At 46.7% G+C, this 24826-nt stretch overlaps 2 protein-coding genes across 4 annotated transcripts in view; one reads left to right on the top strand and one right to left on the bottom strand.

Moving 5' to 3' along the window:
• LOC142365623 (small glutamine-rich tetratricopeptide repeat-containing protein beta-like) overlaps window positions 1–24826 on the bottom strand; it is a 145692-nt gene that overhangs the window by 57866 nt on the left and 63000 nt on the right. The gene's annotated exons all lie outside the window — the stretch shown is intronic.
• The window catches only part of LOC142365624 (thimet oligopeptidase-like), a 76725-nt gene that overhangs the window by 22100 nt on the left and 29799 nt on the right, over window positions 1–24826 (top strand). Inside the window, exons 1-2 of one of the 3 annotated variants that reach the window (XR_012766509.1) lie at window positions 19389–19567; window positions 21037–21090. Coding sequence is in view for 1 of the 3 variants with exons in the window: in XM_075446603.1 (XP_075302718.1) it covers window positions 21040–21090 (51 nt within the window). In the remaining 2 variants the exon portion in view is untranslated. Of the gene's footprint in view, window positions 1–19388; window positions 19568–21036; window positions 21091–24826 lie in introns of those variants that run through there. The other 2 variants (XR_012766510.1, XM_075446603.1) reach the window with 2 other exon arrangements.

Consider the following 24826-nt stretch of genomic DNA (forward strand, 5'->3'; position numbering starts at 1 on the left):
GCTCACCTGCTGTAAGAATGACTTGGAGGTCCCTTCCAGAGGATCGGAATCAAGATCAAACTGTCTACCTTGTCTGGAAAGCTGGCTGCTGGAAACTGGAGCAGCATTTTTCCTAACAGAATCCCCTTTTGTGATTGTTTCACCTTGCAGCTCACGAACTCTTGCCTCTAGGGTTGAGGTGGGTTTTCCATCCCACTTCCTCATGTCCTCTCCGTGGTCACACAGGTAGAACCACAGGGTGCCCCGTGGTGTGTAGCCTCTGTATTCTCTCTCCTGAGCAGAGAAACACTTGCCCCTAATAGCTGAGATGCAGGCCCGCACAGGTGGGGAGTAGGACATATCCTCTTTGAATTGCTGGAACTCCCGGGACAGTTTCTTCACAGCTGAAACGAGGGAGGAAGAGAGGCTTTCCTCACATTGCCGGAGTCTGACAGCCACCTCATCCACTGTTTGTGCCTCTTCCCCTTTCCAGTCTACTACTGCCAGTGAGTTGGCATATGAGGATGGTGCACTCCGTACAAACTTCCTCCACATGTGTCGTGTGCACTTGACTTCATCTGGGTCTGTGGGTAATTGCTCGTCTTCCGGGTCATAGTAAACCAGCTCCCGCAGAGCTAATTACCTCAGGTACTGAATACCCCTTTCCATGTTGGTCCGCTTGCCAGGATAGCATATAAAATCCTCACTGAAGGGGTACCTCTCCCTCACACCTGACAGAAGTCACCTCCAGAGGCTGAGAACTTGTTCCTTTTTCCCAACGGCCTTGTCAATGCCCCCATCCCTGGCCAGGGATCCCAGCTGCTTGGCTTCCTTGCCCTCTAACTCCAAGCTGCTGGCCCCGTTATCCCAGCACCACAGCAGCCAGGTGACAATGTGCTTGCCAGGGTGGCGGCTGAAATCTTTCCGCATGTCTCACAACTCGCTCAGGGAGAGGGACCGGGTGATGATCTCTGTCTCTATCTCCTGCGATGACCCTGGCTCATTGTCACCCCTCCCGGAGCGATCTGCTTTCTTTGCATCTTTCTTTAGTTTTACAGGGGCAACTGCTGCCGGCACAGGTTGGTCATTGGGCTCAGCCGCGATGCCTGCTGCTGGAACTGGGGCTGGAGCCGCTGCCGTGCCCACCGGGGCAACCGGGGCCGCCCCTGCAGCTGTGGCTGCAGCAGCCGTGGTTCCGGTCGGGGGGGGCTGTGACTGCCTGCTGGGCTGGAGGGGCTGCAGGGCCGGCTGGGGGGCAGCGCCAGCTGCAGTGCCTGCTGCTTCGTTTTTCCCCCCTTCCCCTTTAGAGCACTGAACAGTGTTGAACAGGGCTCCATAGGCGTGGGCCAGACCCCAGCACATTGCTGTGATTTGTGTCTCTCTGGAGTTCCCAGGGTGGCAGCACACTTTTTGCAGATATTTTACTAGTTTGTCTGGATTCTGCACTTGCTCAGGGGTGAGTTTCAAAAACACCGGGGGTGCCCACTGCCCTAGGTACTTGCCCATGCTGTCCCACACACCCAGGCACTCACAGCTATCCAGCCCCGGGGCAGGTCTCTGCACAATGTTCTTAACTACTTTTTTAACCCTAAACAAAACCTGAAACCCATTCAGGAGGCAGAACAATAGAAACCCACTGGCCTGAGCATCCCACGGATACTCAAAATTCTCAAAAGCCGTTAGGACTAGCCTGAAGGAGAGAGGGGGGGCGAAAGAGTGGGGGAAGGTATCCCCTCTGGTTTTCCTCACAGATTGGGTTTGATTATTAACAAATTCTAAGAGATAGGATCCGAGGTACGGAAATGACCGCAGTGCCGCATGCAAATACAAGCCTAATTTCATGCACAGTGATGTTATCATGTCATAAGTTGATATCATACAGTATAGCAAAATTATCATCCTGATCTTTTTCCCAGTGATGATGAACACCACAGGGAAAACATAGTGCATATAAGGATTCAAATACCAGAGCCATTTGATCAAAAACAGAAACATTATTTACCGGTGACTATTTAACCAACACAGCAAATGCGTATAACAAAATTTAACAAAATCGAGGAAAATTGTTTCAACACACGCTGCTCAGCCGTGCCGTTATCCCTGCCCCACGTTGGGTGCCAAATTTAATGTTATGGTTTTGCTGTGGCCGGCAACAAAAGTGCCACGCGGCCGCCTCTCCCCCCGCCGGGGTGCGGAGGAGAATGGAAAGAAACAGGCAGAAACCGGTGGGTCGGGATAAAGGCAGTTTAACAGAACAGCAAACAAAGGGAACAGGAACAACAATGATACAGAAAAGGGGAATACACAAAACAAACCAGCAGAACAGAGCCCACAGAACAGAGCCGCTCTCTCCCCGATTGCCGCTGTGCGCTCCCGAGCCACGAGTGAGTTCCCGCCACCCCGCTCCCCCCCACCGGAACCCAGCATGACGGCACATGGTATGGAATACCCTGCTCTGTTTGGCCAGGTTGGGTCAGCCCCCCCGGCTGTGCCCCTTCCTGGATTCCAGTGATAATTAACCCTGTCCTGGCCAAACCCTGATCACTTCCACACACTCCAGGAACCTCCTGGACTGTTTCCTCTCTGCTGTGTTGCATTTCCAGCAGATGTCCAGTAAGTTAAAGTCCCCCACGAGAACAAGGGCTAGCGATTGTGTGACTTCCGCCAGCCTCTTGTAGAAAACTTCATCTGCCTCTTCATCCTGGTTGGGTGGTCTATAACAGACCCCCAGCAGGATGTCTGCCTTGTTGGCTTTCCCCCTCGTCTTTACCCAGAAGCACTCGACCTTGTCATCACAATCGTCGAGCTCTATAGAGTCAAAGCAGTCCCTAACATACAGAGCCACCCCACCGCCTCTCTTTCCTAGCCCATCCATTCTGAAGAGCTTATAGCCATCCATTGCAGCACTCCAGCAATGAGAGTCATCCCACCACGTTTCTGTGATGGCGACCAAGTCATATCTGTCCTGCTGCACAATGACTTCCAGCTCCTCCTGTTTGTTGCCCATGCTGCACGCATTGGTGTAGATGCACTTGAGCTGGGCTGTTGATCTCACCCCGACACTGGCACGCCAAGCCTGGGCTCATCTCTAGTGAGCCTGGTTATATCCCCTTCCCCCTTCAAACCTAGTTTAAAGCCCTCTCGATGAGCCCAGCTGGACTCCATCTTTTGCCAGCAGGCCCGGTGCCATGTAAACCTCCCCATGATCAAGGAAACCAAAATTCAACTGATGGCACCAGCCTCTGAGCCACCTGTTAATCAGGTGAGTTTTCCTGCCGCTTTAAGTGTTCTTCCCTGCCACTGATGGGATTGAGGAAAACACCACCTGTGCCCCTGATCCTTTAACCAATCGCCCCAGTGCCCTGAAGTCCCTTTTGATGGCCTTGGGACTTCTGTCTGTGATCTTATCACCGCCAACCTGCATTACCAACAGTGGGTAGTAATCAGAGGGCCGCACCAGACCAGGGAGCTTCCTAGCAACATCCCTAACCCGGGCCTCAGGGAGGCAGCAGACTTCCCTGTGGGATGGGTCTGGTCAGCATATCAGGCCCTCTGTTCTCCTCAGAAGGGAATCACCTATGACAGTTACCCTCCTTTTTTTCTTAGCTGGGCAGTCGTAATACGTGGGGCTGTGTGGATTCTTAGTTTATAAAGCAAAGGGGACAAATTGTTGAAGGGATGAAATTATGGTTTTATAGATGTACTAAGCATATATTTGTACTTTGTGCTTTTGGACCTGCTTAATTACTGCTCTAATTTTATGTGTTCTTAGTTCTAGATCCATCCTTTAAACTTCAATCACTTTAAGGTTTTTAAATTAATCTGTTAGACATCCACAGTACTCAGTGGATAGAGGTGGTATGCATCACCTCTCTTAGCCTTCCGGAGTAAAAGAAGCCTAGTTTTTTTAGGAAGAGTTTTGCTATATATTCTGATTACAGAGGTTGCCTAAATTAGATTCCTAACCAAGAGACCTCTCAAAAATGTTAATTATGAGTCCAAGTTTCAGAAGTATGTATGTAATAATTGTTAGAAAGACACATCTATTTTAATTTCAGTTCATAGAATCATTTAGGTTAGGCCCTGACCCAGGGTTAATTGGCAACAATATTGCTCAGGACCAAAAGAAAGGTAAAGGTGAGACTGAGGGAGAGTGAAGTATGACTCTACACTTTACTACTTGCTCAATGCTGATATTCACTGTAGGCTAGTAGACAGCCTAGCTGTGAAAAGTGAAATACTATTCATGTGGAGGGTAGTAACTGACAAGTTTGAGGGTTTTTTTGTTTTTTCACTAAGTTCAGTTTATACCCGATATAGGAAATAAAGACAATGAAGAAAAGCATGTTATAGTAAGGAACGCACAAGTTGATTCCTTATAATCTTTGTTTCAGATGATTTGAGTAAGAAGCTAAAGCCATTAGTTGAGGAAGAAAGAGAATTCATTCTAGATTTGAAGAAAAGGAGTGTAAAAAAAGAACCTTTGATTATGATGGAAGAATCAATGCATGGGATCTTTGTTATTATATGAACAAAACAGAAGAGCTGAAGTATTCCATAGATCAAGAAAAGCTGAAGGAATACTTCCCAGTTGAGGCTGTTACAAAAGGCTTACTGAATATTTTCCAGAAGCTGCTTGGACTTGTATTTGAACAAGTAGAAAGTGCTCATGTTTGGCATGACAGCGGTACTCTTTATACAGTAAAAGATAATTCAACAGGAGAAATGTTACGGCAGTTCTATTTGGACCTTTACCCTAGGTAATTATGACTCAGTGTTTTACTTATATGTTTAAAATGGAATTAGTCTTAATAGGTTGCTGGTGTGGTTGAAATGAAATGCACTTGGAAGTAAATATTCATCCCACTGGCAGGACTATTACTGTGTTCATTAAGTTGTCCTCTGGACTATTTTCAGATTGTTTACGCTTTTTCTTTTTTTGCAGTACTATCACTTTTCTTGCTTATATTCAGTTTATGAAGCCTTACAAGTTTGTACATTTTCTGTATTATTGTTGTCTGGTCAGTTGTCTGTAATTTTTACCTCTATAAACTTTTCTCTTTATGAACTGTAATATTATTGTCTGAAAAGCGGATTATTTACCCGGTGTGCAATAAGCCAGTCCTCACACACTCAGGAGAGATAGTGTTTTATTCAGGCCTGGGTGCTTGGTGGATTTTCCACAAATCAAGCACACCCAATGCCAGCCTCTTCATTACATTTATACATTAAATTCATGCATATTCTACCTATCTAATACATATTCATTCTGATCTACATGAGTTGTGCAGCTATGTGGCATCATTCTTCTTGGCTCATTTTCAGACCCTTCTGCGCATGTCTTCCTCCTTTTTGGAGCTCTCTGGTTTCTAATTTCTTCCAGTTCCTCTTTACACTTTATATGTGTATTTTGTACCCTATTGTCCAGACTGCTTAAGAAAATATCAAATAGATCAGGACCAAGAATAGATTCCTGTTGAACACACCTTGAAATGTACTTCCAGGTTGATCTCTACAGCTCTTCTTAGGCATTTACAGCATCATCTGTGTTCTGTCAGAGATTAGGAGACTAGACTGATTTAGCAGGATTTATTATTAACTAGTCCTTTTTGACTGTTTCTCGCTGTTTTTTTAAATATTCTTTAGCAATGTATAAATTGAGTGATACCCTTTTTAATATAAATTGATTTAAGGCTTCTCTGGGTTAAGAAAATTAGGTTAGTCAATACAATAGTACATAAATTGATCTTTTTAAGATAGACACAGGTTATCTTCTTTACCTGTTTGCCTGCTCCCCCCTTTCTGCATATTATGTGAATTGCTGAAGATATTTGTTAGTAAGACTTTTCTGACTTAACTACCCGGTTAACTACTCAGGTTTAGGGCAAAAATTTCAAAATAATTTTTCTTTAAACTTTTGGATCACACTGAAAATGCAGTAAACTGTATTCTTTTGTCTCCTGTAATGAAAGAAAAAATACTACTTCAGAGGACAGAACCTAGTCCTTTCTGTTACTGTGTTCTACTAAGTTTAAAAAATAATTGAGATCTAAAGTATATATTCTTTTAGTATTTGAGCAAAACTCAGACTCTTGTAAATGCTGCTGTGAATCTTAAACTGCTGTGATTTAAATACTGGATTGTTTTCCCCTTGTGTTTTTAACAGGATCTTAAACTTAGTGAGTCTTAGAAGTCAGAAGACACTTTTATATGGTCATCCTGATGAAAAGATGAAATTTCTTTCTGTAAAGCTTGAAAGAGACACTGACTGATTGTGCCTGTTCTTGCATAGGCTTTGCCATTCTGGTGAGCAGGCTTGTGGTTTGAAGATGGTGTCCAATATATTTTCTTATACAGAGAGGGAAAGTATGGGCATGCAGCATGCTTTGGTCTCCAACCCAGCTGTCTTCTCTCTGATGGCAGCAGAATGATGTCTGTAGCTGCTCTGGTAACCAACTTCACAAAACCAGCATCAGATTGCCCATCATTGCTGTGACATGATGAAGTAAAGACTTACTGCCATGAATTTGGTCATGCAATCCATCAGATATGTGCACAGGTTAGCGACATTTCAATTCCAGTGTAAGACTTATTTCTTTCTCCACTGTCTCAAAGCAAGGTATAAGTCTATTTTGGTGGTTTCTAATTTTAATAAAGTACATATGCAGTTTTGTGGTTATTTTTTCAAAGTGACAGTTTGGGGTTTTTTTTGTTTTTAATTTTCATTTAAAACTACAGCAGTGAATACAACTTCCTATGAAAAACATTTTCATAGGAACATATACTTTTGCATTTGCACCATGCAGGTACCTGTGACAAGTGAATAGGTCCATGTGTAAGGTAAAGAAGGTGCCCAGCAGTGGCTTCTTACAGCTGTCAGAGGGCTTTTTATTGTTCTTAGTAGCATGATAGATATTAGAAACAAACAACAAAAAAAGGCTGCTGTCCCCAGGAATGCAAATGATTTGTGAATCCAGATAGTTATGCCCTCACCTCCAGCATTTTGGCATTTAGCACTCGAGAGAGAGATCACTCGATATCAAAAGCATAAAACAGGTCTTGCCTGAGCTATTGTATTTTCTGTTCTCCCATATGACAATCAAGGTTCTCCCTGTGACCACAAAGAACTGAAGCTAGTCTGCTGATTTTGCATCAATATATCAATAAAGTTATAAAATTCCTGGTTTCATTTTTGCTTACATGTAAAATTGATTCTGCCAGATAATAAATGTATTGTTGGCCTAATGAAAATTTTATGTTTCAGGGAGAGACACACAAGTCTCAGTATTCATTCACCAAAAAATACTCGTTGTTATCCACAAATCCAGACTTTGTGTAGTGCTGCTGTGATCTTCTTTATAAACAAGTACCAAATCATAAAATCAGAGAAATATGACACATATTAGATTTTAATTATTTACCTTGATCCCAGAGACTAGGACTGCAGAATAAAGAGACAGAGAATTCCATATATTAAGTCTAGAATTAAACAAAGGATGTTCAAGCAAACTTCAGAACAAGTAGCTAGACTTGTTTAGATGTTTTTGCATCATGTTGAAGGTAGAAATATAATGATGATTTGATTGTCTTCACCCTAAGACAGTTGTTTCTGAGCTCAGAAATTGAGAAATAAAACCTGTTCTTTCTTTTCAACTACCTAGAAGATGTTTATAAATGAGACACATTCAGCATTGGTACAAAATTGCCCACAAAATTTTGGTAACCAATGAGAATGTGCCTGGGTGTTGCAGAGCCCCTTCTGGGCAGCCCAGCCAACAACTCCAATGCTTATGCAGTTCTCTACTTAATGTGAAATTGCACACAGGTCAGGGAGGCCTGCTTTCCAGTTGTGTGTCTCTCTGCAGACGTGGTTTCTGTGTGCGTAGCTATCGTGCTTACTGTTGTTGTATTTTATGTAAATCATTTAATGGACTAATATACTCACCTGCAAATAACTTGCCAGTCTCACATAATAACATCCTGCCCTTTGGGATTTGTGTGTACAAAGGACTATCTTGTTTCGTATGATGATTTGCTTAAGCATGTTAAAACTTGACATTTAAAGGGTATGCAGGGATCTGACTGGGGGGATCAGCTTTTGGAGACTGATACTCCTTGTAACATACTGGGGGTCTGCTGGAAAGTGAGATATCAGGGCAGGGAGGGGATCTGTTTATGGTGTTGAGGAAGGAGAACTATTCAAGTACCTGAACCAAATGTCTTAATATTTTTTTGTTAGTGTGGTGCAGTTATGTTTGGGTAAATGAGGATATCTGGAGGCCAACAAACTCTTGCACTCCTCCTGCCTTTTGCTCTAGCCACTTCTATCACCATTTCTTCCCAGATGATGCTTCCTAGTTTTTCTTCATAACTGCTGTTCAGCAAGTACAGTAAAAAGGGCCAGCCTGTTACAACTGTGGATTTGAGTAAAAAGTAAATGTAAATGAAGGCAAATGTTTTTCTACTTTTCTGCTGTTCTTCTGAAGACATGAGAGGGAGATATATGCATGTGATACAGCTGTCAGTTCAGTGTATGTCCTGTATTATATATGCACTTTTTTTTTTTGTAACCCTGTAAGAAAGTAAGTTCAAAAGCCAGTCCTCCCGTGGGCATTTATTCCTGTCCTGTCCCACTCACTGGGTAAGGGGAGGTGAGCTTTTTCAATTCTCTGTGCGATATCCAGGAGTCATGACAATGACCCAAGAGGTTCGACTAAGAACAAAGCTTTATTTGGAATTCAGTGAAATTACAAAAGATGGTAACTTCGCAACTTTATAATGACATTACTTTTAACGCAGCAGGGTTACAATGGATATTGACTTGGCAAAGCTTACAATGATGTAATGTCTGATTTTTTTGAAAAACTATAAAATATAGCAGATAGACAAACTTACAACATCACCCTTATATGCCTATAAATCAAGTCAAAGAGAGGAAAAGAAAAGGAGAGGTAAGAGAAAAGATATCATCACTCAGCGGTGGTTTCTGCTGGTGGTCGGAGTCCTCTGGTGGCGGGCACGCGCCAAGAGGCTTGCCCATTCTCCTTTTATACCCTTCGGGTGCCTGGCGTCCTTCCTCAGGGGAGGAGTACTGTCACGAAAGTTCTTGAAATGAGTCAGTGGGTGTGGGGGGGTCTTGGTGGTCTCACAATCTCCCTCTGCAGAGTTGACCTTCAGTCTCGTGTAAGCGTTTAACTTCCTTGCCTACATGGCATCTCAGAGGGAGAAAGGTGGGTTTCGCAAGACAGCATCCTGCCTCCACAGGGTTCCACTTGCCTGCCACGGTCCCTTATCCAGTGAGGAAATTTGCTAGCAAAAATACAAAGTACAATGCCTCATTTCTAAGTTTGCTTGATTCGAGTGTCTCTGTCTTGGTTTCTCAAGATGAATGTTTGCGACAATCGCTCACTCTGACCTGAGGCTCTACAATTCCCCAGTGGAGGACAGAACCTAAGAAGCTCAGAGGTGTCACCAAGGTTAAGTCAGCCTACAGCCTGCATCAAAAACTGGTCCCATAAAGAAAAAAAGATGCATCGTCATAGGAGACTCCCTTCTGAAGGGAAGAGCAGACCCAATATGCAGACCAGATCCACTTCTTAGGGAAGTCTGCTGCCTCCCTGGGGCCTGGGTTAAAGATGTGAAGAGAAAGCTTCCTACCTTGGTACAGCCCTCGGACTATTATCCATTATTGATTTTTCAGGTAGGCAGTGGCGAAGTGGCAACTAGAAGTCTGAGGGCCATCAAGAGAGACTTCAGGGACTTAGGACAATTAGTTAAGGGATCAGGAGCACAGGTAGTGTTCTCCTCTATCCCTCCAGTTGCAGGGAACGATGAGGGAAGAAATAGGAAGAGACAGAAGATCAACACCTGGCCTGGTGTCACTGGTGGGATTTTGGATTCTTTGATCATGGGTTGGTTTTACATGACACGAGGCCTGCTGACAACAGACAGGGTACAGCTGTCTCAAAGGGGGAAAAGGATCCTTGCGCAGGAGTTAGCAGGGCTGATTGAAAGAGCTTTAAACTAGATTTGAAGGGGAAAGGGACAATAACAGGCTCGCTAGAGATAAGCCTGGGGGTGGCACACCAATGTGCAAGGGATACTGTGCTCATGAGGTCCTTTGGTCTGCCGTCTCAGTGGAGGTAAGCGATGGAGATCCATGCGGAAGCAAAGGTGCAAGGGTTATTGAGGTGCTAGAAACCATGGAAGCGCCTGAGAATGGTCACATAGGAACTGTGGCTTCTCCCCTCAGAAAGGGGGAGGGATCAATAGCCTAGCTGAAGTGCATCTACACCAATGCACACAGCATGGGAAAAAAAAAGGAGGAGATGAAAGCCATGGTGCAGGTGGAAAACTATGATATAGTGGCCATCACGGAAACGTGGTGTAACGTCTGGCACAACTGGAGTGCTGCAATGGATGGCTATAAACTCTTCAGAAGGGATAGGCAAGGAAGGAGAGGTTGTGGGGTAGCCCTGTATTTTAGGGAGTGTTTTGACTGTCTAGAGCTTGATGAGGGTGACGACAGGGTTGAGTGTTTATGGGTAAGGAACAGGGGGAAGGCCAACAAGGCAGATGTCATGGTGGGAGTCTGTTATAGACCACCCAACCTGGATGAAGAGGCAGATGAAATCTTCTATGAGCAGCTGGGTGAAGTCTCGTGATCACTGGGCCTTGTTCTTGTGGGGGACTGCAACTTACCAGATGTCTGCCAGAAATACAATACAGCAGAGAGGAAACAGTCCAGGAGGTTCCTGGAGGGTATGGAAGATAACTTCCTGATGCAGCTGGTGAGTGAGCCAACTAGGGAAGGTGCCCCGATGGACCTGTTGTTTGCAAACAGGTAAGGGCTTGTGGGTGATGTGATGGTTGGAGGCCGTTTTGGACACAGCGATCATGAAATGACAGAGTTTTTGATTCTTAGAGAAGTAAGGAGGTGAGTTAGCAGAGCCACCACGTTGGACTCTTGTCTCTAAATTGGAAGGACAAGGGTTTGACAGATGGACCACTCATTGGACAAGGAACTTGCTTGATGGACGCACACAAACAGTTGCAGTCAATGGCTCGATGTCCAGGTGGAGACCAGTGACGAGTGGTGTGCCTCAGGGGTCAGTACTGGGACCAGTGCTGTTTAATATCTTTGTCGGCAACATGGACAGTGGGACTGAGTGCACCCTCAGCAAGTTTGCCAACAACACCAAGCTGTGTGGTGCGGTTGACACGCTGGAGGGAAGGGATGCCATTCAGAGGGACCTTGACAGGCTGGAGAGGTGGGCCTGCGTGAACCGCATGAAGTTCAACAAGGCCAAGTGCAAGGTCCTGCACCTGGGTCGGGACAATCCCAAACACAAGTACAGGCTGGGAGTGGCTCAAGAGCAGCCCTGAGGAGAAAGACTTGGGGGTACTGGTGGATGAGAAGCTCAACATGAGCCACCAATGGGGGCTTGCAGCCCAGAAAGCCAACCATATCCTGGGCTGCATCAAGAGAAGCGTGGCCAGCAGGTCGAGGGAAGTGATTCTGCCCCTTTACTCCACTCTCATGAGACCCCACCTGGAGTACTGCATCGAGCTCTGGAGCCCCCAACACAAGAAGGACATGGATGTGTTGGAGCAGGTCCAGAGGAGGGCCACAAAGATGATCCGAGGGCTGGAGTACCTCTCCTATGGGACAGGCTGAGGGAGTTGGGGCTGTTCAGCCTGGAGAAGAGAAGGCTCCAGGGTGACCTTATAGCATCCTTTCAGTACCTGAAGGGGGCCTACAGGAAGGATGGAGAGGGACTTTTCACAAGGGTGTGTAGTGATAGGATGTGGGGTTTCTGGAAGAACAGGGACATATTGTGAGCAACCCAGACACTCTGAATATGGACTTGATTTGTTTGTAGCAGCACAGGCTTCAAGCAGCACAGGCTTCAAGCAGCACAGGACTCAAGGCCTTTCTCAGGCCGGCTGTGGGAAAACAGACCTTTCCCAGGCTGGCTGTGGGAAAGACAATCATTCTCAGGCCAGCTGCAGGTACACAGTCGTTCTATGAATAATGACCAATCATAGTTTGAGTACTGCTTGTGTAACCCGAGTGTTTTATTGATAGATATTTTATGCATAGTGACCAATCATAACTGAGTGCTGTATAGAGTGTTTATGCATAGTGACTAATCATAACCGAGTGCTGTCTATATAATCCAGATTCTCTGCTAATAAAGTTGACTGTTATGGATCATATTGGTAGAGTCCTAGATCCCGCCCCAACAATAGGACAAGGGGGAATGGCTCTAAACTAAATGAGGGCAGATTTAGATTAGATATTGGGAAGAAATTCTTCACCATGAGGGTGGTGAGGCACTGGAACAGGTTGCCCAGAGAAGCTGTGGATTCCCCCTCCCTGGAAGTGTTCAAGGCCAGGCTGGATGGAGCTCTGAGCAACCTGGTCTAGTGGAAGATGTCCCTGCTCATGACAGGGGGGTTGGAACCAGATGATTTGCCTAGAACGAGTCAGACAGCCCCATGTATTACAACTGCCTCAGCTAAGAAAAAAAGAAGGGTAATTGTCATAGGTGATTCCCTTCTGAGGGGAACAGAGGGCCCGATCTGCCGACCGGACCCATCCCACAGGGAAGTCTGCTGCCTCCCTGGGGCCCGGGTTAGGGATGTTGCTAAGAAACTCCCTGCTCTGGTGCAGCCTTCTGATTACTACCCCCTCTTGGTAATGCAGGTTGCGGTGATAAGATCGCAGAGGGAAGTCCCAAGGCCATCAAAAGGGACTTCAGGGCACTGGGGCGACTGGTTGAGGGATCAGGGGCGCAGGTGGTGTTTTCCTCCATCCCATCAGTGACAGAGAACAGCACTGAAAGGGGCAGGAAAACTCACCTGGTTAACAGGTGGCTCAGGGACTGGTGCCATCGGTCAAATTTTGGCTTCTTTGATCATGGGGAGGTGTACACAGCACCGGGCCTGCTGGCGACAGGTGGAACTCAGCTATCTCAAAGGGGAAAAAGGGATTCTTGGCCACGAGCTGGCGGGGCTCATTGAGAGGGCTTTAAACTAGGTTCGAAGGGGGAAGGGGATATTGCCCAGCTCACTAGGGATGAGCCTAGGCTTGGCGTGCCAGGGTCAGGGGTGAGATCGACAGCCCAGCTCAAGTGTGTCTACACCAATGCACGTAGCATGGGCAATAAACAGGAGGAGCTAGAAGCCATTATACAGCAGGACAGCTATGACTTGGTCGCCATCACAGAAACGTGGTGGGACAACTCACATGACTGGCATGCTGTCATGGATGGCTACAGACTCTTTAGGAAAGACAGGCCAACAAGGAGAGGTGGTGGAGTTGCTCTGTATGTGAGGGAGCAACTGGAATGCATTGAACTTTGCCTAGGGGCAAATGAGGAACGAGTTGAGAGTTTGTGGGTTAGAATTAAGGGACAGGCTCACACGGGTGACATTACGGTCGGTGTGTACTACAGGCCACCTGACCAGGAGGAGGAAATTGATGAGGCCTTCTACAGGCAACTGCAAGCAGCCTCACAGTCACAGGCCCTGGTTCTCATGGGGGACTTCAACCACCCTGACATCAGCTGGGAAGACCACACAGCCAGGCACATGCAGTCCTGGAGATTCCTGCAGAGCATTGATGATAACTTTCTGATGCAAGTGGTGGAGGAACCAACAAGGAAAGGCGCTCTGCTGGACCTTGTACTGACAAACAAGGAGGGACTGGTGGAGTATGTGAAGGCTGGAGGTAGACTTGGCTGCAGTGACCATGAAATTGTGGAGTTCAGGATCCTGCGTGGAGGAAGCAGGGCAATAAGCAGGATCAAAACCTTGGACCTCAGGAGGGCTGACTTGGCCCTCTTCAAGGAGCTACTGGGAGGAATCCCGTGGGCCAGGGCTCTCGAAGGCAGGGGGGTCCATGAGTGCTGGTCGCTCTTTAAACAACACTTCCTCCATGCACAGGAGCAATGCATCCCCCTGAGAAAGAAATCTAGCAAAGGAGGCAGGAGACCTGCATGGTTAAACAAGGAGCTTCTAGCGGAGATCAGGCGGAAGACAAAGGTCCATGGAATGTGGAAAGAGAGACAGGCCACTTGGGAAGAGTACAGGAACGTGGTCAGAGCATGCAGGGATGCCACGAGGAAGGCCAAGGCCCACCTGGAATTGAAGCTGGCAAGGGATGTCAAAAACAACAAGAAGGGCTTCTTCAACTACATCAGCAGCAAAAGGAAAGCTAGGGACAATGTGGGGCCGCTGCTGAATCAGGCGGGTGTCCTGGTGACAGAGGATGCAGAGAAGGCAGAGCTACTGAATGCCTTCTTTGCTTCAGTCTTCAGTGCCAAGGCTGGCCCTCAGGAATCCCAGGCCCCGGAGGTAAGAGAAGAAGCCTACAGAGAGGATGACTTTCCCTTGGTCGAGGAGGACTGCATGAGGGATCGCTTAAGCGATCTGGACGCCCACAAATCCATGGGCCCCGATGGAATGCACCCACGAGTGCTGAGAGAGCTGGCGGATGTCATTGCTGAGCCACTCTCCATCATCTTTGAGAGGTCCTGGAGGACAGGAGAGGTGCCCGAGGACTGGAGAAAGGCCAATGTCACTCCAATCTTCAAAAAGGGCAAGAAGGAGGACCCAGGGAGCTAAAGGCTGGTCAGCCTCACCTCCATCCCGGGAAAGGTGATGGAGCAGCTCATCCTGGAGGCCATCATCAAGCAAGTGGAAGAAAAGAAGGTTATCAGGAGTGGTCAGCATGGATTCACCAAGGGGAAATCATGCCTGACCAATCTAATAGCTTTCTACGATGACATGACTGGCTGGGTAGATGAAGGGAGAGCAGTGGATGTTGTCTACCTCGACTTCAGCAAGGCTTTCGACACAGTCTCCCATAATATCCTCCTAAGGAATCTCAGGAAGTGTGGGCTAGATGAGTGGTCAGTGAGATGTATTGAGAACTGGCTGAATGGCAGAGCTCAGAGGGTTGTCATCAGCGGTGCTGAGTCTAGTTGGAGGCCTGTAACTAGTGGTGTACCCCCAGGGGTCAGTACTGGGCCCAGTCTTGTTCAACTTCTTCATCAGTGACCTGGATGAAGAGTTAGAGTGTACCCTCAGCAAGTTTGCTGATGACACCAAACTGGGAGGAGTGGTGGATACACCAGAAGGCTGTGCTGCCATTCAGCAAGACCTGGACAGGCTGGAGAGTTGGTCAGAGAGGAATCTGATGAGGTTCAACAAGGGCAAGGGCAGGGTCCTGCACCTGGGGAGGAAAAACCCCATGCAGCACTACAGGCTTGGGGCGGACCTGCTGGAGAGCAGCTCTGTGGAGAGGGACCTGGGTGTCCTGGTGGATGACAGATTAACCATGAGCCAGCAGTGTGCCCTGGCTGCCAAGAAAGCCAATGGAATCCTGGGGTGCATCAAGAAGAGTGTGGCCAGCAGGACGAGGGAGGTTCTCCTTCCTCTTTACACTGCCCTGGTGAGGCCTCCTCTGGAGTACTGTGTCCAGTTCTGGGCTCCCCAGTTCAAGAAAGATGAGGGGCTATTGGAGAGAGTCCAGCGGAGGGCTACAAGGATGGTGAGGGGACTGGAACATGTCCCCTACGAGGAGAGGCTGAGGGAGCTGGGCTTGTTCAGCCTGAAGAAGAGAAGGCTGAGAGGGGACCTAATAAATGCTTATAAATATCTCAAGGGTGAGTGTCAGGAGGATGGGGCCAAGCTCTTTTCAGTGGTGCCCAGTGAAAGGACAAGGGGCAATGGGCACAAACTGAAGCACAGGAAGTTCCGTCTGAACATGAGGAAGAACTTCTTCCCTCTGAGGGTGACGGAGCCCTGGAACAGGCTGCCCAGGGAGGTTGTGGAGTCTCCTTCTCTGGAGATATTCAAGACCCACCTGGACAAGGTCCTGTGCAGCCTGCTGTAGGTGACCCTGCTTCGGCAGGGGGGTTGGACTAGATGACCCACAGAGGTCCCTTCCAACCCCTACCATTCTGTGATTCTGTGATTCTGTGATTTTTAAGGTTCCTTCCAACCCTTACCATTTTATGATTCTATGATTCTATGACCTCCGGAGGGCAGGTTTTGGCCTGTTCAGGGGCCTGGTTGACAGAGTCCTTTGGGAGGCAGTGCTGAAGGGTAAAGGAGTCCAGGAAGGCTGGACACTCTTCAAGGAGGAAGTCTTAAAGGCACAGGAGCAGGCCATCCCTATGTGCCGAAAGACGAGCCGGTGGCAAGAAAAGGCTGCTGAGGGAGCTGGCGGATGCTCTCACCAAGCCACTTCCAATCATTTATCAGCAGTCCTGGCCAAGCGGGGTGGTCCCACTTGACTGGTGCTTAACAAATGTGATACCAATCTACAAGAAGAAGGATCCTGGGAACTACAGGGAGGGAAGGAAGGAGAATCTGGGGAACTACAGGCCTGTGAGCCTGACAAGAAAGGTTACGGAGCAGATCATCTTGAGCGCCATCACGCTGCACACACAGGACAATCAGGTGATCAGGCCCAGTGAGCATGGGTTTATGAAAGGCAGGTCCTGCTTGACCAACCTGATCTCCTTCTATGACCAGGTGACCTCCCTCGTGGATGAGGGAAAGGCTGTGGACGTCATCTACCTGGACTTTACTAAGGCCTTTGACACTGTTCCCCACAGCATCCTCCTGGAGAAGCTACCTGCCCATGGTTTGGATGGTGTTGCGTTAATTTGGCAGAAAATAAACCTTCTCGTGTTCTAACTCTCCTCACCGAAGTGGGAGGCTAGGTGCAGCTAGGTTTAAATTCTGAGTAATATCCAATTTACCACTATCATTCCAGTTGTGTTTAATATGTATATTAAACTACCACGATTCTGGATACACTAATAGCAGTCTGCACCTTCAGTCCAGTTGTGCTCACGAACTAGCACGGCCGCGCTTAGGGTTTGGTTGCGTTCAGTGAGAAACTGTGCCAACTGGCTACTTAAACAGTGCAGTTTTATTTGTGCAACAGGTATATAGGTTTTTTGAATTGCCGGTGATAGTGACTGTCTGCAAGAAAGCACGTGCAAATATGATGTTATAAAGTATAAAACATGTGAAACGTTTATAAATAATACAGCCTGGCTGTAAACGTTAGGGAGTAACTCTAGAGAGATTTCTAAGATTCCCGAGAAAAGCACTTAGTCTAAGTCTCACCCAAGGCATCCCAAGGTGGGGAGAAGCAAGGCTCAGACCGTCGGCCAATCCTGGTAGTCAGAGGCAGTCTGAGGTGGAGTTTCCCTTGACTTGCTCACAGTGTTATCTTCTTCTCCTCCCAAAATCCCCTATTTCCCTGGCTATTTTTATATTCTTTCTACATTTAAGGTGGAGTTTGAGTGACTGTAGTCATACATACCTTTTATCATGATTGGTGTAAAATTCTCTCGCTTCACGTTTAAAGGTATAGTTTACAAAAAAGAGGGCGCAGACTCGAAGAGGGATGGTCGCACCTCAGAGGCGGGTAGCCTTTGGGATGGAGGTGTGTTTTGGTATTAAAATGATATTAAAATGAGCAAAGTTCATGAAAGGATAGCACTTTGGCAAGGTTTTGAAAACCTATTGACTCAGGGGGCCAGATGAGCTGCTTATCAGTTCTAGAGGACCATCTCTTCCCGCTTTATCATCACGGAGCATGGCCACGGAATCTTCACTGCGCTCCATCCTCTATGGTATGTTGCAGGGAGTTGCTGTGTTAGTGGATTCCTCACATGCCTGCTGCAGCTGTGTCCCATCCTCAGAGCTCCTTTTGATTTTATGCTTTCTTTCAATGGGTGAACAATGCTACGTTTTCCATATAAACTTTAATTTTCAGATGTAAAACCTTAATTTTACTAATAATTCCACAGCTGGGTGTACTCTTTGCTGGATAAAGACCTGGCTGAATGGCCGAGCGCAGACAGTGGTGGTGAATGGAGTTAAATCCAGCTGGCGGGCAGTCACAAGTGGTGTTCCCCAGGGCTCAGTTTTGGAGCCAGTTCTGTTTAACATCTTTATCAAAGATCTGGGTGAGGGGATCAAGTGCATCATCAGTAAGTTTGCAGATGACTCCAAGTTGGGAGGGAGTGTGGATCTGCTTGAGGGTAGGAAGGCTCTGCAGAGGGATCTGGACAGGCTGGATCGATGGGCCGAGGCCAACTGTATGAGGTTCAACAAGGCCAAGTGCCGGGTCCTGCACTTGGGTCACAACAACCCCATGCAACACTACAGGCTTGGGGAGGAGTGGCTGGAAAGCTGCCCGGCGGAAAAGGACCTTGGGATGTTGGTTGAGAGCCAGCTGAACATGAGCCAGCAGTGTGCCCAGGTGGCCAAGAAGGCCAACAGCATCCTGGCTTGTATCAGGAATAGTGTGGCCAGCAGGAGGAGGGAGGTGATCGTCCCCATGTAGTTGGCACTGGTGAGGCCGCACCTGGAGTACTGTGTTAAGTTTTGGGCCCCTCACTACAAGAAAGACATTGAGTTGATGGAGCATGTCCAGAGAAGGGCAACGAGGCTGATGAGGGGTCTAGAGAACAAGTCTTATGAGGCGCATCTGAGGGAGCTGGGGCTGTTTAGTCTGGAGAAGAGGAGGCTGAGGGAGGACCTTATTGCTCTCTACAACTACCTGAAGGGAGGTTGTAGTGAGGCAGGGGTTGGTCTCTTCTCCCAAGTAACTAGCGATATGATGAGAGGCAATGGCCTCAAGTTGCATCAGGGGAGGTTTAGATTAGATATTAGGAAAAATTTCTTTACTGAAAGAGTGTTCAGACATTGGAACAGGCTGCCCAGGGAAGTGGTGGAGTCACCATCCCTCTGGAGGTGTTTAAAAAAATGTGTAGATGTGGAACTTCGGGATATGGTTTAGCAGGCATGGTGGTGTTGGGTTGATGTTTGGACTTGATGATCTTAGAGGTCTTTTCCAACCTATGATTCTATGATTCTATGATTCTGTGAAGACAGGAGAAAGCTTAACAGGATAAGTTGATCAAGTAAAATCTTTGAATCAGTGCAGTAGACCATAACACAATAAAAAATTTTATAAGTGTATAATTGGAGTTTTTTTTTTACTTTGGGGTAATATAGCAACATTTTATAACAATTTACAAGTTATATCCTTCTCATAAGACAGCATTGAAGCATTTGTGTTGCTGTCATAACCTAAAAGGTAAAATCAATAATGTTAAGAAAATTGAAGTATTGTTTCCCACCAGTAGAGAATGCAGTAAATAACTACTGAGCAATCTGTTTTGTTTCTTGGTGATAGTCTTTGAATTTTTGCCCTCCTATCTTTAAAGTGTTTGTATGGTTTTTATTGTTGACCTGTTGAAATTATCCCTTTTGTTGTGATTAAAATGAAATTTTGGCACCTGAAAGTTTCTGCTAGAAATCCTTGCTTCTATTTTCATTTAAATCAATGTTTTTTCCTTTTAGACTGATTTTGCTAGGTTTGGTGGAACTAATGTGGAAACAGACTTTGTAGAGGTACCTTCACAAATGTTTGAGAACTGGATGTGGGAAAAAGAACCACTACAACAAATATGAAGACATTATAAAGATGAGAGACATGTTGTAGACACTATCCTTGAGAAACTTGCTGCCTCTAGACTCACAAATACAGGTATCTCTCCTCCCTTCCCCCCCCCATAAACATATAAAAATATATCATTTAAAAAAAATGTTGGGAAGCATTAAAGACAATATCCTGTGTAAAACATAACAAGCCCGTTGCATTTCTTCTGTGCATACATTGTCACTGTCAGTGCCATCAAGAATTAAGTGAGAGCTTAAAAAAGTTAAGTTCATTGGACTAATAATTCCTGGATTTATTTGCATGAGTATCACCATTAGTAAAGGCTATGATGACAGATACCACTATTTGTAGGAACAGTAGCAGCTCTGGTTTTCCAAGCTACCCACAGGACTAAAATACCTTTACATTTCTCTCCATGTGATGTTTTTACCCACCAACTTTGCTCATTTAAGATTGGGGGGTGAGGGAAGGTCCTTGGTTTTCTGTTTGGTTGTTTGTGGGGTTTTTTTCTTGTAGTCCAAGGCAGGCACTGTGCATTACTACAGTATCAGATTTTCTGCATGTATCATCTATATTTGATTTGCACATAACACTTGACAGACGTGAAAGCTGTTGACAAGTTTATTGAACATGCATAACATATCCCAGACAGAAGTGTTGTAGCCGTGCATTGCTCAAACAGCCTCTTAACTTCTCAGTCCAGAACTCTTAAGTCCATGTTCTCCACCTTCCCAGCAGATACACTGCCTTCCCAAATTAAGGTCTCAATTCTCTTCTCTTTCCACATCTTGTACCACCTTACATGTATCGCCAAACCAAGACTGTAATCTTATGTCAGTCCCTATCATCTCATTGTTACTCTGTCACTCTCACCCCTCTGTCCCTGTAATCAGGTCTCCCCCAACATCATACTCTTACCCATTTATGGTACAATTTGTCATTAATCCACTGCTGTTTATTTCATACTGCTTCCCTATCCTGAACGAGAAGCACCTGTCTTTCTGGCTTGTACAGGCACTGTAACTGCATAAACATTTTGTCTGAGTAAAGGTTCATATCTTGTAGCTTTTTCAAAAAAGCAGAGCCTAAAGCAGCAGTAGTTCTTGCTGTTCTTTGAAGTGTCTTAGGGTTGATATGCTTACTGTCATCTGTGCAAGCACTGAATGAAATGGTATTCTGGAAGTGAAGACAGCTGAGAACATAATTTTAAATACTGAAATTTGCTTTTGAAATATCTGCTTTAATTTGGTTTTGATCTGTGAGGAAAACAATATTTGAAAAAGATGGAGCTTATAATGGCAATTCCTTTATTAAAAATATGCCTCTCCATTTTTTTCTTACTGAAGCAATTCAGATGGAAATGACATAACTCCAAGTTTTTTCCATAGTTAAAATTCTAATAATTTAGGATGTTGAGATCTTTGAATGAAAAGTGCTAAAGAAACTCCATCTACTTTGATGCTAGTTATTTGAATGTTCTTATCCAATTAGGCCATTTAACCCTTCATTAGATTGTTTTGAGCAAGTTTGATCAGGCATTCCATCTGTTGACCCAGCAGGTGAATATGCCAAATACTGTACGAAGATTCTTGGAATTCCTGCAACCCCAGGTATGTTAGTATGAAACTTTTCTACGACATGTCCAAATGCTTTGATTAAACATGCTTGCCTTTCCCAATAATGCTTGGCATACAAAAAAAAAAAAAAAAAAGTTGTTGTTTGTAAAATAATCTACTTTATGAAGCTAATTACTTTGAAACTTGGGGTGATCTTAATGATCTCTTCTGAAGGAAGATTAAGGTAAATATATAATGTAACCTTTTGGAGGTTATATTTTAGAGTGACTAGATGTGAATACCACATTAGATGTTCTGTCACATAGATGCTGGATGTGCCACTAGCCTAAAATGGGAAATTGAGTTTCCTTTGTAGTCAACAGAATACAGCTGATACTTTTAGAGGCGTACTCAGATCCTTTATATGTTAGAAGTTTCAAAGTAGTTGATGCAAATTCTTTATTAATTTCTTCTTAAAGTTGAAGTACTGTGTACATCAAAGAAATAACTGTGTTTGATTTAAATAAATTAATGTTAATCTACTTTTTAAGTAACAAACATGCCAGCTACTTTTGGACATCTGGCAGGTGGTTATGATGGTCAGTACTATGGACACCTGTGTCAATTAAGAGCAAATGGATGTTAGGTTCCCTTTTCCTGCCAGTCAGTCACGGGGATAATCCATCACTGAAGACTGTGTGGAGATTGTACGTTTGTTATGCGTTATAGAAAGTCTTCTAGACAAGTTGCGATTATAACTTCCAAAACAGTGTAAAACCACAAGAAAAAGGATTTCTCAGAGAATAGGTTAAACTTTTTCTGTCTTGAGTTCTTCCAGCAGATCTAAATTATACTTGTGGTACACAGAAAGCAGAGAACCCCCATCCCTCTTGCCACCGAGCAGAAAGAGGGGGCCTAAGAGATGGGGGGGAATGGAAACGGGTCCCTGCTCGGGGGGGCAAGCGAATTTCCCCCCGGCCTCCCTCACCTGCTCAGTTGCCCTTAAGCAACAGGTATGGGGCTCTGGAATGTGAGGGACTGGCCACAGAGGATGTGGGTGAAGGTGAGGCTCCATCCAGGGGGTTGCCTAGAACGAGTCAGACAGCCCCACGTATTACAACTGCCTCAACTAAGAAAAAAAGGAGGGTCATTGTCATAGGTGATTCCCTTCTGAGGGGAACAGAGGGCCCGATCTGCCGACCGGACCCATCCCACAGGGAAGTCTGCTGCCTCCCTGGGGCCCGGGTTAGGGATGTTGCGAAGAAACTCCCTGGTCTGGTGCGGCCTACTGATTACTACCCCCTCTTGGTAATGCAGGTTGGCGGGGACGAGGTAGCAGAAAGAAGTCCCAAGGCCATCAAAAGGGACTTCAGGGCACTGGGGCGACTGGTTGAGGGATCAGGGGCGCAGGTGGTGTTTTCCTCCATCCCATCAGTGGCAGGGGACAGCACTGCAAGGGGCAGGAAAACTCACCTGGTTAACAGGTGGCTCAGGGACTGGTGCCATCGGTCAAATTTTGGCTTTTTTGATCATGGGGAGGTATACACAGCACCGGGCCTGCTGGCAACAAGTGGAGTTCAGCTATCACAAAGGGGGAAAAGAATTCTTGGCCACGAGCTGGCGGGGCTCATTGAGAGGGCTTTAAACTAGGTTCGAAGGGGGAAGGGGATATTGCCCAGCTCACTAGGGATGAGCCTAGGCTTGGAGTGCCAAGGCCAGGGGTGAGATTGACAGCCCAGCTCAAGTGTGTTTACACCAATGCACGTAGTATGGCCAATAAACAGGAGGAGCTGGAAGCCATTATACAGCAGGACGGCTACGACTTGGTCGCCATCACAGAAACGTGGTGGGACAACTCGCATGACTGGCATGCTGTCATGGATGGCTACAGACTCTTTAGGAAAGACAGACCAACAAGGAGAGGTGGGGGAGTTGCTCTATATGTGAGGCAGCAACTGGAATGCATTGAGCTTGGCCTGGGGGCAAGTGAAGAAGGAGTTGAAAGCTTGTGGGTTAGAATTAAGGGACAGGCTCACACGGGTGACATTACGGTGGGTGTATACTACAGGCCACCTGACCAGGAGGAGGAGGTTGATGAAGCCTTCTACAGGCAGCTGCAAGCAGCCTCACAGTCACAGGCTCTGGTTCTCATGGGGGACTTCAACCACCCTGACATCAGCTGGGAAGACCATACAGCTAGGCAGGCGCAATCCAGGAGGTTCCTGCAGAGCATCGATGATAACTTTCTGATGCAAGTGGTGGAGGAACCAACAAGGAAAGGCGCGCTGCTGGACCTCGTGTTAACAAACAAGGAGGGACTGGTGGAGGACGTGAAGGTTGGAGGTAGACTTGGCTGCAGTGACCATGAAATGGTCGAGTTCAGGATCCTGTGTGGAGGAAGCAGGGCGATAAGCAGGATCAAAACCCTGGACCTCAGGAGGGCTGACTTTGCCCTCTTCAAGGAGCTACTGGGAGGAATCCCGTGGGCCAGGGCTCTCGAAGGCAGGGGGGTCCATGAGTGCTGGTCGCTTTTTAAACAACACTTCCTCCATGCACAGGAGCAATGCATCCCCCTGAGAAAGAAATTTAGCAAAGGAGGCAGGAGACCTGCATGGTTAAACAAGGAGCTTCTAGCGGAGATCAGGCAGAAGAGAAAGGTGCATGGCATGTGGAAAGAGGGACAGGCCACTTGGGAAGAGTACAGAAACGTAGTGAGAGCATGCAGGGATGCGACGAGGAAGGCCAAGGCTCACCTGGAATTGAAGCTGGCAAGGGATGTCAAAAACAACAAGAAGGGCTTCTTCAACTACATCAGCAGCAAAAGGAAGGCTAGGGACAACGTGGGGCCGCTGCTGAATGAGGCGGGTGTCCTGGTGACGGAGGATGCGGAGAAGGCAGAGCTAATGAATGCCTTCTTTGCTTCAGTCTTCAGTGCTAAGACTGGCCCTCAGGAATCCCAGGCCCCGGAGGTAAGAGAGGAAGCCTACAGAGAGGACGACTTTCCCTTGGTCGAGGAGGACTGTGTGAGGGATCGCTTAAGCGATCTGGACGTCCACAAATCCATGGGCCCCGATGGAATGCACCCACGAGTGCTGAGGGAGCTGGCGGATGTCATTGCTGAGCCACTCTCCATCATCTTTGAGAGGTCCTGGAAGACAGGAGAGGTGCCCGAGGACTGGAGAAAGGCCAATGTCACTCCAATCTTCAAAAAGGGCAAGAAGGAGGACCCAGGGAACTACAGGCCGGTCAGCCTCACCTCCATCCCGGGAAAGGTGATGGAGCAGCTTATCCTGGAGGCCATCATGAAGCAAGTGGAAGAAAAGAAGGTTATCAGGAGTAGTCAGCATGGATTCACCAAGGGGAAATCATGCCTGACCAATCTAATAGCTTTCTACGATGACATGACTGGCTGGGTAGATGAAGGGAGAGCCGTGGATGTTATCTACCTTGACTTCAGCAAGGCTTTCGACACAGTCTCCCATGATATCCTCCTGGGGAAGCTGAGGAAGTGTGGGCTGGATGAGTGGTCGGTGAAGTGGATAGAGAACTGGCTGAATGGCAGAACTCAGAGGGTTGTCATCAGCGGCGCTGAGTCTAGTTGGAGGCTGGTGACAAGTGGTGTCCCTCAGGGGTCAGTACTGGGCCCAGTCTTGTTTAACTTCTTCATCAACGACCTGGATGAAGAGTTAGAATGTACCCTCAGCAAGTTTGCTGACGACACCAAACTGGGAGGTGTGGTAGATACACCAGAAGGCTGTGCTGCCATTCAGCGTGACCTGGATAGGCTGGA

Source organism: Opisthocomus hoazin, chromosome W (genome assembly GCF_030867145.1).
Source record: "Opisthocomus hoazin isolate bOpiHoa1 chromosome W, bOpiHoa1.hap1, whole genome shotgun sequence".
In the NCBI taxonomy this organism is placed as follows: Eukaryota; Metazoa; Chordata; class Aves; order Opisthocomiformes; family Opisthocomidae; genus Opisthocomus; species Opisthocomus hoazin.